This window comes from Penaeus chinensis, chromosome 39, assembly GCF_019202785.1.
Source record: "Penaeus chinensis breed Huanghai No. 1 chromosome 39, ASM1920278v2, whole genome shotgun sequence".
NCBI lineage: Eukaryota > Metazoa > Arthropoda > Malacostraca > Decapoda > Penaeidae > Penaeus > Penaeus chinensis.
This window is the reverse complement of record NC_061857.1, coordinates 8,689,381-8,706,788: the sequence shown is the minus strand read 5'-3', so window position 1 is coordinate 8,706,788 and position 17,408 is coordinate 8,689,381. Positions and strand designations below refer to the sequence as shown.

At 34.5% G+C, this 17,408-nt stretch overlaps 2 protein-coding genes across 2 annotated transcripts; both read right to left on the bottom strand.

Annotated features, from left to right (window-relative positions):
• Nucleotides 1-6,710: 6,710 nt before the first annotated feature.
• Nucleotides 6,711-8,545, bottom strand: LOC125046446 (keratin, type I cytoskeletal 9-like). The gene is made up of 2 exons (XM_047644224.1): nt 8,480-8,545; nt 6,711-7,220 (listed from the first exon to the last, which is right to left on the bottom strand). Exons 1-2 carry the CDS (start codon nt 8,543-8,545, stop codon nt 6,711-6,713), a joined length of 576 nt encoding a protein of 191 aa, XP_047500180.1.
• A 2,858-nt stretch (nt 8,546-11,403) lies between these two features.
• Nucleotides 11,404-17,059, bottom strand: LOC125046445 (glycine-rich cell wall structural protein 2-like). Its single transcript, XM_047644223.1, has 2 exons — nt 16,796-17,059; nt 11,404-11,916 (listed from the first exon to the last, which is right to left on the bottom strand). Exons 1-2 carry the CDS (start codon nt 17,057-17,059, stop codon nt 11,404-11,406), a joined length of 777 nt encoding a protein of 258 aa, XP_047500179.1.
• Nucleotides 17,060-17,408: the final 349 nt, after the last annotated feature.

Here is a 17,408-nt window from a genome sequence, read left to right as displayed (position 1 = left end):
ATGGGAAGAAGTAAATTTCACGTAGAAATTATAGATTGAAAAGCAATACATTATTATTTAACGTTTTTTTTGGAGATTTTAAACTGAAATGTGGGAAGCATTTGATCAGTGATGAATATTTGGCGATGGAATGAATAAATATAAAGGGGACATAATTAGATTGAAATTCATTTTCATAAGCTTTCGTTGCTTGGCAAAGTTGTTCATTTACTTTAAGTATGTGACACTGTCTTTCTCCAGCTATGTGTAGGATATTTATTTTTCATAAATTACACGAAAGTTCAGTGTCTTCCATAGGTAGGAGCGCCATGATGTCCAACGACAGCGCCTCCGTGGATGCTGCTGAAGCCAGAAGAGAAGCTAGTGTGTGGGCGTGAGACGACGTGTGGGCGCGAGATGACGTGTGGGCGTGAGAACGAGCCCCCATGCACGCCGTGGCTGCCGAAGGAGCTGGCGTGAATGTTGGCGCTTGAAACGCCGTGTCCAATGCTGGGACGAAGTCCTCCGCTGAAGGAGCCGCCATGGCCGCCGCCGTAGACGGGACCACTGGACACGCTGTGTCCTACGGCCACCGCCCCTCCGTGGCCGCCTACTCCACGCCCAAAGGATCCTCCGTGCGAGGCGCCGTGTCCAGACACAAAGGAACTGCCGTGTCCATGGGTCGCTCCGAAGGAGGGTCCAGCGTGTCCTACGAATCCTCCGTGAGCGTGGGAGCGAGTGTCTGCGTTGGCGCAGGCGGCCAGGAGGGCCAGGCAGAGGCTCAGCTTAATCGGATTCTGAAAGACAAGTCAGATTCACGTTTTTTTTATTTTTTTCTTTTATTTATTTATTTTATTTTTTTATTTTTTTGATTATTATTACTTATTAAATTCTTTCGGCAGGATCTAAAGATGACTTGTCTTTGCTGTAAAGAAACATCTCTAAAATAGCGAAATTCTGGTATCAAATAGTATACTTGTATTCGCGTTGTAACATATCCCTGAATTATGCATTATTCAACGTTTTTTGTTTGAATTGAAATTTCTTATCGAATATGATAATGTATTCATTACTAACAGCACAACTTTCATCTCTACATTTCCTGACTTGTATTGCACAGCATGAACGTAACACCACTAGCACCGCCCTTCTCAGGAGCATCCACCTACCATGCTGGAGACGGTCTGGATGCCTTCAACCCCACGATTCCGCTTTTATAGGACGGACTTTCCAGCCAGACGGGAAGGTCACGGCATAGCCTTCGAAATAACCAAACGTCGATCTCAAGGTCGATTTTTTTTTTTTTTTAAACTACACATATAAAGTTGTTCGTTTTTTGGATAATAGTCTGATATACAGGGGTCCTTTTCTGTTGTGGTTTAGTATTACTTTTAGAAATTGATATTTACTATAGTTATTTTATTTCCAAAATAATTTATTTGGTTATGGAGAAGTACATGTAAAAACATTTTATTTTTCTCATACATATTTCTTTCATTCAAAAGGATCATTGCCAGTACTATAAGTGCATTGTTGACAGTATCTTCTTAGATATTTATTTATTAATTCTATGCCTCCTTACCTTTCTTTTTATCTGCACACTCACAACACATGATTGATTGAATGGGATTCGGCAGATCAAGCTATCTTCTACACTATAATCTATATAATCTGTATACTTGTTATGTGCATAGAGATATAAATTAAAGGATAGATAAATGCATACACGCATGCATACGCACACATACACAGACACACACATAAACATAACGTATAGAGTCGTACTTACATAGATTCTGTATGCCTGTCTGTCCTATCTCTCGTTCTCTCTTTCTCTGTCCTTTATTCTCACTTGCACATACGCTGTCTCTCACACACGGTCCACCTCTTTCTCGTCTCTCACTCATACATACTCTTTCTCTCTCTATATATACACATACAGATGTGTGTGTGTGACAATTTTGATAAACGCATCATTCACATGTTTTTCAAGCACTGGGCTGCAGACCGACATAACCCATAACATTTTACCAAATCACCATATTGTTTTTTTTCTACTTCATCGTTGAGGACATGTACTACAGTTGTTTGGTTTACATTTTGATCGGTATGAATATTGCTAAGTACCTTCTATCCATGGCTTTACTCACATCTTGGTTCACAAAGGCTTGTTTCCAATGCTACATCTGGCAGCCAAACCTCCCGTTGTGGATCCATTACAGTTACACTTCCAGAAGTAGGCATGTTTGATACTGTCATAATATAATGATATGCAGCAAGTTCCAAAGAGATTATGGATTATAGGTGCTTAAATTCCAGGATCGGGGAAAAGAGAGCTCTAGGCGTGGGTCGCCCTGTTCCCTTGTTATTGCGCGCAGACATAACCAGAAGGTGTCCTGACTTGAGTCCTTTCCCCGAGTCAGATAATGCTATTAGAACTCCGGCTACAGTTTAATAGATCTCACCATCACGATAAAATACGTCAATAGACACGACACAGACATAAGTGAAGCATTAAACCATGACATCTGTAGTGCGATTGGAGTCTTACTAATTCAGTTCGTTATTATATTTGGCGGTGTTATGTTACTTATTGTAATTAGCAAAATTTTATCACGGTCTTGGTGTTATGTATATATATATATATGTTTGTTCCTATATCTGTATGTATGCATAATGAATATATATGTATATATATTTATATATATGTATAAATGTATGCATTGTAAATATATATATGTATAAATGTATGTATAGAAAAAATATATATGTATATATTTATATGTATGCATATATATGTCCATATATATACATATATGTGTGTGTGTGTGCATCGTATGAGCACTCACACTCACACATATATATGCATATATATATATATATACACATGAGTATATGTCTATATGAGCATGCATGAGTGATAGGGACTGGACACATGTATCCTTAAATATTTGCTTACACACATGTAGGTATATGTACACACTCACATATTATATGTGTGTACACACACATATATATTCATATACATATGCACACACACACACATATATGTATATAAATCCATACTTACGCACACATACACACACACACACATATATATATATATATATATTGTGTGTGTATATATATATATTGTATATTTATGTATTTTAGTGTTCATATATATATATTTATAAACACACAAACATATATATGTATATATGTAAATGCATATACATATATTCTGTGTGTGTATTTGACATTCACAAAGCATAAATATACGTAAAGTCATGGCTTGACTGACTGATAATCCTACTTAACCTTTGCATGAAAAAACATCCTCCACTTGAGGAAATGGAAGGCTGCGAAGCATTCCGTTTACTTAAAGACATTTTAAGAAAACGGAAAGCCCTTCCATCGATAACAACCTGTTTCAAAGGAAAAGATAACTATAGAAGGAAGACTGGACTCTTTATTTTCATAAATTAGAAAAAAATCGTGCCTCCTTATTTTCCGTATCTGATGGGAGCGCCATGATGTCCAACGACAGCGCCTCCGTGGCTGCTGCTGAAGCCTGAAGAGAAGCTAGAGTGTGGGCGTGAGACGACGTGTGGGCGTGAGACGACGTGTGGGCGCGAGACGGCGTGTGGGCGTGAGAACGAGCCTCCATGTACGCCGTGGCTGCCGAAGGAGCTGGCGTGGATGTTGGCGCTTGAAACGCCGTGTCCAATGCTGGGACGAAGTCCTCCGCTGAAGGAGCCGCCATGGCCGCCGCCGTAGACGGGACCGTTGGACACGCTGTGTCCTACGGCCACCGCCCCTCCGTGGCCGCCCACTCCACGCCCAAAGGATCCTCCGTGCGAGGCGCCGTGTCCGGACACAAAGGAACCGCCGTGTCCATGGGTCGCTCCGAAGGAAGGTCCAGCGTGTCCTACGAATCCTCCGTGGGCGTGGGAGCGAGTGTCTGCGTTGGCGCAGGCGGCCAGGAGGGCCAGGCAGAGGCTCAGCTTAATCGGATTCTGAAAGACAAGTCAGATTCACGTTTTTTTTTTTTTTTGTTTTGTTTTTTGTTTCTTTTATTATTATTATTATTATTATTATTATTATTATTATTATTATTATTTTATTATTACTTATTAAATTCTTTCGTCAGAATCTAGAGATGACTTGTCCTCGCTGTAAAAAGAAAAATCTCTAAAATAGCGAAATTCTGGTATCAAATAGTATACTTGTATTCGCGTTGTAACATATCCCTGAATTGTGTATTATTCAACGTTTTTTGTTTGATTTGAAAATTCTTATCGAATATGATAATGTATTCATTACTAACAGCACAACTTTCATCTCTACATTTCCTGACTTGAATTGCACAGCATGAACGTAACACCACTAGCACCGCCCTTCTCAGGAGCATCCACCTACCATGCTGGAGACGGTCTGGATGCCTTCAACCCCACGAATCCGCTTTTATAGGACGGACTTTCCAGCCAGACGGGAAGGTCACGGCATAGCCTTCGAAATAACCAACCGTCGATCTCAAGGTCGATTTTTTTTTTTTTTTTTAACTACACATATAAATTTGTTTGTTTTTTTGATAATAATCTGGTATACATGGGTCCTTTTCTGTTGTGGTTTAGCATTACTTTTAGAAATGGATATTTACTATAGTTATTTTATTTCCAAAATAATTAATTTGGTTATGGAGAAGTACATGTAAAAACAATTTAATTTTCTCATACATATTTCTTTCATTCAAAAGGATCATTGCCAGTACTATAAGTGCATTGTTGACAGTATCTTCTTAGATATTTATTTATTAATGCTATGCCTCCTTACCTTTCTTTTTATCTGCACACTCACAACACATGATTGATTGAATGGGATTCGGCAGATCAAGCTATCTTCTACACTATAATCTATATAATCTGTATACTTGTTATGTGCATAGAGATATAAATTAAAGGATAGATAAATGCATACACGCATGCATACGCACACATACACAGACACACACACATTCATATAATGTATAGAGTCGTACTTACATAGATTCTGTATGCCAGTCTGTCCTATCTCTCGTTCTCTCTTTCTCTGTCCTTTATTCTCACTTGCACATACGCTGTCTCTCACACACGGTCCACCTCTTTCTCGTCTCTCACTCATACATACTCTTTCTCTCTCTATATATACACATACAGATGTGTGTGTGTGACAATTTTGATAAACGCATCATTCACATGTTTTTCAAGCACTGGGCTGCAGACCGACATAACCCATAAAATTTTACCAAATCACCATATTGTTTTTTTTCTACTTCATCGTTGAGATGTACTACTGTTGTTTGGATTACATTTTGATCGGTATGAATATTGCTAAGTACCTTCTATCCATGGCTTTACTCACATCTTGGTTCACAAAGGCCTGTTCCCAATGCTACATCTGGCAGCCAAACCTCCCTTTGTGGATACATTATAGTTACACTTCCAGATGTAGGCATGTTTAATACTGTAATAACATAATGATATGCAGCAAGTTCCACAGATATTATGGATTATAGGTGCTTAAATTCCAGGATCGGGGAAAAGAGAGCTCTAGGCGTTGGTCGCCGTGTTCCCTTGTTATTGCGCGCAGACATAACCAGAAGGTGTCCTGACTTGAGTCCTTTCCCCGAGTCAGATAATGCTATTAGAACTCCGGCTACAGTTTAATAGATCTCACCATCACGATAAAATACGTCAATAGACACGATACAGACATAAGTGAAGCATTAAACCATGGCATCTGTAGTGCGATTGGAGCCTTACTAATTCAATGCGTTATTATATTTGGCGATGTTATGTTACTTATCATTGTAACTAGCAAAATTTTACCTCGGTCTTGGTGTTATATATATATATATATATATATATATATATACATATGTTTGTTCCTATATATATGTATGCATAATGAATATATATGTATATATATTTATATATATATATGTGTATAAATGTATGTATAGAAAAGAAATGTATGTATATATTTATATGTATGCATATATATGTCCATATATATACATATATGTGTGTGTGTGTGCATCGTATGAGCACTCACACTCACATATATATGCATATATATATATATATATATATATATATATATGAGTATATGTCTATATGAGCATGCTTGAGTGATAGGGTCTGGAAACATGTATCCTTAAATGTTTGCTTACATAGATATAGGTATATGTACACACACACATATATGTGTGTACACACACACACATATTATATGTGTGTACACACACACATATATATATATTCATATACATATGCACACACACACACATATATGTATATATATCCATACATACGCACACATACATACACACACACACATATATTGTGTGTGTGTGTAGATATTGTATATTTATGTATTTTAGTGTCCATATGTATATTTATAAAGACACACAAACATATATATATATATGTTTATGCATATACATTTATTTTTTGTGTGTATTTGACATTCACAAAGCATAAATGTACGTAAAGTCTTGGCTTGACTGACTGATAATCATACTTAACCTCTGCATGAAAAAACATTTTCCACTTGAGGAAATGGAAGGCTACGAAGCATTCGTTTACTTAAAGACATTTTAAGAAAACGGAAAGCCCTTTCATCGATAACAACCTGTTTCAAAGGAAAATATAACTATAAAGGAAGACTGGACTCTTTATTTTCATAAATTAGAAAAAAATCGTGCCTCCTTATTTTCCGTATCTGATGGGAGCGCCATGATGTCCAACGACAGCGCCTCCGTGGGTGCTGCTGAAGCCTGAAGAGAAGCTAGAGTGTGGGCGTGAGATGACATGGGGGCGTGAGACGACATGTGGGCGTGAGACATGAGGGCGTGAGAACGAGCCTCCATGCACGCCGTGGCTGCCGAAGGAGCTGGCGTGGATGTTGGCGCTTGAAACGCCGTGTCCAATGCTGGGACGAAGTCCTCCGCTGAAGGAGCCGCCATGGCCGCCGCCGTAGACGGGACCGCTGGACACGCTGTGTCCTACGGCCACCGCCCCTCCGTGGCCGCCTACTCCACGCCCAAAGGATCCTCCGTGCGAGGCGCCGTGTCCAGACGCAAAGGAACCGCCGTGTCCATGGGTCGCTCCGAAGGAGGGTCCAGCGTGTCCTACGAATCCTCCGTGGGCGTGGGAGCGAGTGTCTGCGGTGGCGCAGGCGGCCAGGAGGGCCAGGCAGAGGCTCAGCTTAATCGGATTCTGAAAGACAAGTCAGATTCATTTCCTTTTCTTTTGCTTCCATCGTCATTTCTGTTATGGAATATCTACGAAAGGGGGAAAAATAGTATCAGATAGCATAGACAGCCATATATATATATATATATATATATATATATATATATATGCGTGTGTGTGTGTGTGTTTGTGCATTTTACGTTTTTATTTGATTTGAAATTGATTATCGTGGTATAGAAATATAGTCATTACTGACAGCACTATTTCCATCTTGGAAAATATATATATACATTTATATATATAAGTGTGTGTGTATGTATATACATATATGCATATACATACGCATATATATTTATATATGTATATATATATACATATATATGTGTGCGTGTATATATATACACACATTTATGAACATGCATACGCATATATATATATATATATATATATATATATATATATATTTATATATATACATATATATATGTGTGTGTGTGTGTGTGTTTGTGTGTGTGTGTATGTACATATATACACATTCGCATATATATATATATATATATAAATATATATGTATATATATGAATATATATACACACACACATATATATACACATATACATATGTGTATATATATGCATATATATGTATATATTATGTATATACGTATATATATATATATACACGTATCTACATAATACATATACACACATATATGTATACATATATACATACATATGTGTGTGTCTGTGTATTTTTGTATGGACACATACATACATACATATACATATAAATATAAATATATGAATGTTTGTATTTATATGTCTACATATATACATCATATATATATATATATATATATATATATATATATATATGTATATACATATTATATATACACACACATATACATATATATAGTAGAAAAAAAAAAACACAATTTAAAACTAGATTTATTGAAATCAGACCACACACACACACAAATATATATGTATATATGTTTATATATCTGTATATCTATATATCTATATATGTATTTATATATATATATCCTATGTATATACATAAATTTATACATATATATAAACATATGTATACTTATATATGTATATGTATATATATACACATATGTGTGTGTGTGTGTGTGAATATATATGAAGTACATTATCTACGTGTAACTGGTTGAAGTGTATATCATTTACTAACACGCCCTGTAAAGTAAATTCCTCCCTCGTAACGAAACCCAGCATCAGCAGAAACCTCCATTCTTAGGAGTATCTACGTACCATGTCGAGAGCAGTATGGATATCGCCGATGCTCAGGAATCCGCTTTTATAGGAAGCACTTTCCATCCGGACTGAAAGGTCGTGCTATAGTGTTGGGAAAACCACACCTTTACATCAAGGTCGGTCTTTCAGGAGTCTTTTTTAGACTAATTGTCTTTTCCGTGAAACATGATGAATCGAGAATAAAATAAAATGAAAAGTCATGTCATAACGAAATCGTTTAGATCTTTTCGTTAATATCATCATCATCAGTATTATTAATTTTTTATATTATTATCATATCTATAATAATAATTGTTATTATCATTATATTTGTTATCATTATCATTATTATCATAATTATCAATATTATTATTATTAGTGTTATTATCATCATTATTATTATTAGTAGTAGTGGTAGTACTATTATCATTATTATTATCTTTATTGTTATTATCATTTACCATTATCATCATTATTATCATAACTGTTATTATAATTATCGTTACCATCATTATCATCGCTTTTATCAATGTTATCATTATCACAGATGTTACTATTATCATTAGTATTATTGTTATCATTATGATTATTATTATTGTCATATTATTACTATTATTATCACTATAATTATTATAATTATCTTATCACTCTAATTTATATAACTGTTATTGCCATTGTAAATGTTATCTTCATCCTAATCATCAAATCCTTGATCACTATTTTTGTTCAGTATGAACATTTTTATTACTGTTATTATTTTTATCATCGCCAGCATGTTCCCAATTTGCATTCAGATGATCCAATAATTCGATCCGTTTCGATTCTAAATTTCAAGACACTGATAATTAAGATTATTCATTTCTCCTTTCCTTCTCTCACTTTCTGTCTAATCTAGCTAATGACCCTCTCTTGTTTTTTTCCTCTTTTCATTTTAGAATTATTATCGATTCGTTTATTTTTTCTCTCTTTACCATAACTCACTTACTTACTTTTCTCTTCTTAAGTGCTTTTTAGAAGTATTATTCGTTTATTCTATGTCTCTATGTCCATTACCGCAAATGACTTCGGCGTTGATTGGAGTTAGTCAACAATGATTACTTGTATATCATGATTTAAGAATATATATGGAAAATTGTAATACATGTAATATATTTACAAAATATAACTGAATTTCAGAGGGTTTTATGGTACATAAATAAGTTATAGACATCTTAATCCGAAGTCTAGGCTCTATCATTGCATTCGGACTAATCAGGGTAATCCATCGTTTTTATTATATTTTTGGTGATTTTTATTGCAATCATTAACATCATCACTGTTATAATTGCAGTTATAGTGATGATGATATTTGATAATGATGATGATGGTGCTTATGATAATGTTATTATGATGGTGATAACAGTAATGACAACGAAGGTAATGGTAATGAAAATGGAAATAATTATAAAAAATGATCATGATAATATTAATGATATGGGTGATGCTACAAAAAGATTATGAAAATGATAATGACAATGATGACAAAAATAAAGCTGAAGATAGTAATGTTGATAAAAATGAAGATAGCGATGGAACTATTAACGACAATGATAGTAATTATAGTAATAAAAATAATCAACAGTGACTCATCATTATTATTAGCATTACTATTTTCTTCGTTAATATTATTATCATAAAGATATTGTTATCGTCATCATATTAGTAACTTAATCGTTATTCTTACTCTTGTTATCATTTGCATTTATATCATTATTAGTAGTACTATTGGCATCATCATCATCATTATTGTAATCATTTTTATTATCATTATTAGTTATCTTTATTATCACTGCTGCGGCTACCAGTAATAACATTATCATTATCATAATTATTTTCATTGTTATTTCTTTATCATTATCATAATTAACGTCATCATCATCATTATTCTCATTATTTTTATGATTACTATTTGGTAGTGATTTTTTAGCATTATTATAATGCATTATTATATTAGTGTTATCAAAAAATATATATGATAATATCATCAACATTAACATTGCCATTATCACTATCATTATCATCATTTCCATTTTAATTTTTGCTTTTATCATCACTACTATCATTATCATTACCATCATTTTTGTTAATATTATCATAATTATTGTCACTATGTTTATATCATAATTATTGTCACTATGTTTATATCATAATTATTGTCACTATGTTTATATCATAAATTACCATCATTAATGTATTTTTATCATTACCATTATTATTGTCATAACCATAATAATCATCACTGAAATAGAGTAAACATTATCTATCATATCTTACTACTGTAAACCACAGTCTAACATTTATTATATTTTTCCAATGTTACTCCTTATTACTCCATATAAGAATTATATCTTTTTAGGTAAGGATAAAGTTTTATATCTATATTCATGTACATGTATATGTGTGTGTGCAAATGTACATATATATAAACACACACACACACATATATATGTGTGTGTGTATACAAATGTATATATACAATATACATATATACACATACATATCTATGTGTGTGTATGGATATGTTTATATATATACACTAGATTATATACATTCGTACATACATATATGTACGTATATATATGTGTGTGTGAGCGTATGTCTGTAAATATCAATATAAATAAATGCATATATATATATATATTTATATATATGTATATACGTAATATATATATATATATATATATACATATATACATACACACATATCCATGTCCACATATATGTATATCTAGTATATATATATATGTATATATTTCTTAAAGGAAAATATAACTATGAATGATGTGGCTTTTAAGAAAACGGAAAGCCCTTCCATCAATAACAACCTGTTTCAAAGGAAAAGATAACTATAGAAGGAAGACTGGACTCTTTATTTTCATAAATTAGAAAAAAATCGTGCCTCCTTATTTTCCGTATCTGATGGGAGCGCCATGATGTCCAACGACAGCGCCTCCGTGGCTGCTGCTGAAGCCTGAAGAGAAGCTAGAGTGTGGGCGTGAGACGACATGTGGGTGTGAGACAACATGTGGGCGTGAGACGACATGTGGGCGTGAGAACGAGCCTCCATGCACGCCGTGGCTGCCGAAGGAGCTGGCGTGGATGTTGGCGCTTGAAACGCCGTGTCCAATGCTGGGACGAAGTCCTCCGCTGAAGGAGCCGCCATGGCCGCCGCCGTAGACGGGACCGCTGGACACGCTGTGTCCTACGGCCACCGCCCCTCCGTGGCCGCCCACTCCACGCCCAAAGGATCCTCCGTGCGAGGCGCCGTGTCCGGACACAAAGGAACCGCCGTGTCCATGGGTCGCTCCGAAGGAGGGTCCAGCGTGTCCTACGAATCCTCCGTGGGCGTGGGAGCGAGTGTCTGCGGTGGCGCAGGCGGCCAGGAGGGCCAGGCAGAGGCTCAGCTTAATCGGATTCTGAAAGAGAATTTGTCAGAACTTACACACAACTTTCATCTACTTTAACATTCCCTGCCAAACTGATACACTAGCTGCATTCTTTTATTTTTTGTCTTTAATCTAAGAGCATAAAAGTAAAACCAGGAGCCCAATTTCTTAGCTGTGCCCACGAACCATGCTGGGAAAGGTCTGGATACCGTCAACCCTTGGGAATCAGCTTTTATACGAAGCACTTTCCATCCCGATAGAAAGGTCAGGTTAGGGTGCTCAAAATAACCACACCTCGATCACAAGGCCAGTCTTTTAATAGAAATAATGGTGCTGTATTTTCTGTGACACTCAACATCGCACTAAAACATTTTTTGCTAATATTACTAATGAATGTGTTTTTCGTCTGACAAACTTTTCTGGTATTTATTAATACTACCTAGGAAATATGTTTCCATAAAGAGTTAAATCCGTCCGATTCTCATCTGAAAATTTGCATGGGTGGCTTCAAGTAGTCACGCAGTTCACATACAGCGACCGACTGATATATTTCCTCCCGCAGAAAAACAAAAAACAAACTCAACATCTCTCGAAATTTAGATTAATATCATCATATCATTGTCCACTGATCCTTGGACTAATATTGCCATGACTGCTGATAATTACATGAATATCGTCGCGTGTACTGATGCTTGGATGAACTTCACCGTCTCTGCTGATATTTTAATCAATATCATCGCGTCTGCTAAAACTCAGGTTAAAGTCACCGCGTCTGCCGATATTCAGATAAGTACTTATATCACCGCGTCTACTGAAATGTGTATTTCCATAATCTTTTACACCTACTTCAGTGAATGGAATTTGATAGATATGGATATTCGTACATGAGAGATAAGTATAAAACACTCTGTAAAAGACCTTATTAATAAAGGTAACAAAACCGTCCATTTCGGATTTCCTGGCTTCATGTAGTAGTTATTTGATTTAGCATTTTATCTGTATAGTTACATGCACAAATTTATATTTCACAATGGAGTACAATGTTGATGTTCACCGGTTTACAATTTACGAATTCATTTCAATAGTCAACTCATTAGGGATTCATTTTATCCAAGTTACTTTAATTTCAATCTTTCTTTTGCTCTTTATATGTGATTTTTACTGAACAATCTCAGAAAGAGATAGAGAGAGAGAACTGGCAAATCTCCAAGTTCTATTCATATCAGCTAACATTTAATGCTTCTGTTTACACATATTTGGAATTCTTAAAACAGATATGCAATAATCTGACTGTTTTATTGAAACCGTGCCGAACTATCGGTATTACCGAACCATCGGAAATCACTTAATAATGATTGAATGATATTCGTCTAACCACAGTATTCTGGGCCTTCCACATTTCCAATGGAACTATTTTATTTTACAAATCGAAATCCTGTGTAGTTTTCTAGTAGGCCCATGCATATCCAACAATAAAAGTGGTGTTAATATGGGCTACCATGTTCTATTTCTCTGATTAGATTGATTTCCTTGAAACTTCCTCCATCATAATCTTTCATAAAAAATCCATATTTTACAAGACTCCCCCTATACACACTCCCTATCCCATCATATATCTTTTATTTTAAAACTACTCAAAGAGTATTAAATCACGAATTCAAAGTGGCATATAACTCTTCCTTGCTTTACGAAAATCTTCACGAGTACCACTGATACCTTTTGCTTTTAAAACTAGCAGACGAATTTCAGGAGTTACAGGAAATTTGGGTGTCTTACTCATTTTCATTTCCGATCCTTGAAGCGCCATATCATTAGTTTTTAATTGTTATTATTAATTATTCTTTTTATCGTCAATATTATCATTAATGTTACCACTATCCTTATTATTATTATTATTATTATTATTGTTATTACTATTACTATTATTATTATCATTGTTATTATTACTATTATTATTATTATCATTATTATCATCATTATTACTATTGTTATATTACTATTGTATTCATTATCATTATCATTATTACAATTATTATTATTACTGTTGTTATTATTACCATTATCAACATTATCATTATCATTATTATTATTGTTGTTATCATTATCAGTATTATTACCATTATTATTATTATTACTATTACTATTATTGCTATTGTTATTATGTATATCTATATATATATAGATATAGATATATATCTAAATATCTATCCATCTATCAATATATACATACATACATATATATAGGTATATATATGTATATATATATATATATTATATGTATGTATATATTCATGAACACACACACACATTATTACTATTGTTATTACTGTTATCATTATTATTATTACTGTAATTATCAGTAATATTATTTATATTATCATTATCGTTATTATTATAGTAATATTACTATTATTATTATTATTACTATCACTATTATTATTATCATTATTATTATTATTATCATTATTATAATTATCAATATTATTATTATTATTATCATTATTATCATTATCATTATTATCGTTATTATTGTTGTTATTGTTATCTGTATTAGTTTTATTAGTACTACTATTTGTTATCATTATTATTGCATTATCACCCTCATCATTAGTAGTAGTACTACTACTAATTATTGTTATTGATATTATCATTAATATTATCATCATTATTGCCATCATTATCATCACCATTACCCTTGTCATTATTATTATCACTAGTAATATAATTGATATCATTGCCATCATCCTTATCATCAATATTTTATCATATGTAGCAGTATTGTTGTTAGTATCATCGTTATCTTTTTATTATCATCATTATTATTATAACTATTATTATTAGCATCGTTATTATTATTATTATTATTATCATTATTATATGTTATTACCATTATCATTATCAATTATACTATTATTATTGTTATTATTATTATTATTGTAATTACTGTTATCATCATTATTATCATTATTATCATTATCTTTATTATTATCATTATTATTATCATAATTATCATTATTATTATCATAATTACCATTATCATTATTATAGATATTATTATCATCATCATTGATATCATCTTTATCATTATCCTTCTTGTAATTATTATTACCTTCACATTTATTGTTATCATCATTATTTTCATGATCATTGTCCTCATTATCATTGTTATTATATATTAATGTTATTTATGTAATGTTTAAAATCCTTATTACTATTTTTATTAGTATCATCACTTTTATAATTACTGTTGCTGTTATCATTACCATCACCATTACAATTTTCACTACTTTTATCATTATTATCGTTATCATTATCAATATTATTATCAACATCATTACTGCAATATTGTTTTTATTACTATCATTGCCCTTATTATCATTATCATTGAAATAATTAATGCCATATTGCTACTGCATTGTTGTTGTTCTGTTGCTGTTATAAATCTTCATATTAATAGCATTATTACTATTACCATTATAAAAATTATTACTATTGTTATTACACACACACACACACATATGTACATATATATACATATATATATGTATGTATGTATGTATGTATGTGTGTGTATGTATGTGTGTACATATACATACATACATATCTATGTGTGTATATATATATACATATATACACACACACACACGTATATATGTATATATGTATAAATATACATACATACATACATATAGATATAGATATATACATATACATATATAAATGTATATTTATATATGTATATATATATATACATATGCGTGTGTGTGTATGTGTGTGTGTATGAGTGCGTGGGTGTGTTTATGTATATATACTGACATAGACATACGTGTATACTTACACATACACACACACAAATATATATATATATATATGTGTGTCTGTGTGTGTGTACTGATATTGATATGAAATGAATTGCGAACATTTACATTTAGTGCAATATCTGACCTATTTAACCAATTTATCAATAGTTGTGGTCTCCAAATATTTACATGTAGAATGTCCGCAAAAAGTATAATGTTATTGACATTTGGAGCAATAAAAACTTCTTGACGGTATTTTCACAGTTTTAGTATTTGATCCTTCAGTAACTCCAATAAGGCCTTTGTTGGTGATGGTCACAGACACCCCTTGTCTTATAAAGGTTAATTAAAGGGACCTGTACTGTAGGAAAGTGATTATGAACCTTGCTACCAGTGATCGCTCCATCTGAGTGGTTCATCCTTCCAGTACCTTCACTTTCTACCCAGATTGTCTGAAATTCTCCACAGATAATGCGATCTTACAGCAATACCTGATAATTAATTTCCCAATATGCTGATAAACGCTACTTCGTCCCTCTGGGCTCGCGTTCCTACGAATACTGAACACACACCCAGTGCTTAAATAACTCCATTCAAGCTCCTATGGTAAGACCACCTCTGCCGGGTCTACAAGGACTTCTGAACTCTCAATGATGCGCACGATTAAGTTCCTTCTTTTCATCAGCACAAAAAGGTGAACAATACTGACCTCTCTCCCTCTCTGTCAGATCCCACAGATTATTGTCGCATGCTGACTCACCTATTCGAGGGTTGATTGCCAGAGGCGGAAACGTAGTGTAAACTTTTTTTTTTCCAGAATATATGGATATTTTCACTTCCATTATATGTAAATATACATCGTATAAACATATATAGATATATATGCACAAATGTATGTATATACATATATACACACACACATATATATATGTGTGCATATATGTATATGTGTGTGTGTGTACTCTTTTTTTTTTTTGCACAAAATGATGTCGTGTTTTTTAAGAAAACGGAAAGCCCTTTCATCGATAACACAATCTGTTTCAAAGGAAAAGATAACTGTAGAAGGAAGACTGGACTCTTTATTTTCATAAATTAGAAAAAAATCGTGCCTCCTTATTTTCCGTATCTGATGGGAGCGCCATGATGTCCAACGACAGCGCCTCCGTGGCTGCTGCTGAAGCCTGAAGAGAAGCTAGAGTGTGGGTGTGAGACGACGTGTGGGCGTGAGACGACGTGTGGGCGCGAGACGGCGTGTGGGCGTGAGAACGAGCCTCCATGCACGCCGTGGCTGCCGAAGGAGCTGGCGTGGATGTTGGCGCTTGAAACGCTGTGTCCAATGCTGGGACGAAGTCCTCCGCTGAAGGAGCCGCCATGGCCGCCGCCGTAGACGGGACCGCTGGACACGCTGTGTCCAATGCTGGGACGAAGTCCTCCGCTGAACGAGCCGCCATGGCCGCCGCCGTAGACGGGACCGCTGGACACGCTGTGTCCTACGGCCACCGCCCCTCCGTGGCCGCCCACTCCACGCCCAAAGGATCCTCCGTGCGAGGCGCCGTGTCCGGACACAAAGGAACCGCCGTGTCCATGGGTCGCTCCGAAGGAGGGTCCAGCGTGTCCTACGAATCCTCCGTGGGCGTGGGAGCGAGTGTCTGCGGTGGCGCAGGCGGCCAGGAGGGCCAGGCAGAGGCTCAGCTTAATCGGATTCTGAAAGACAAGTCGTCA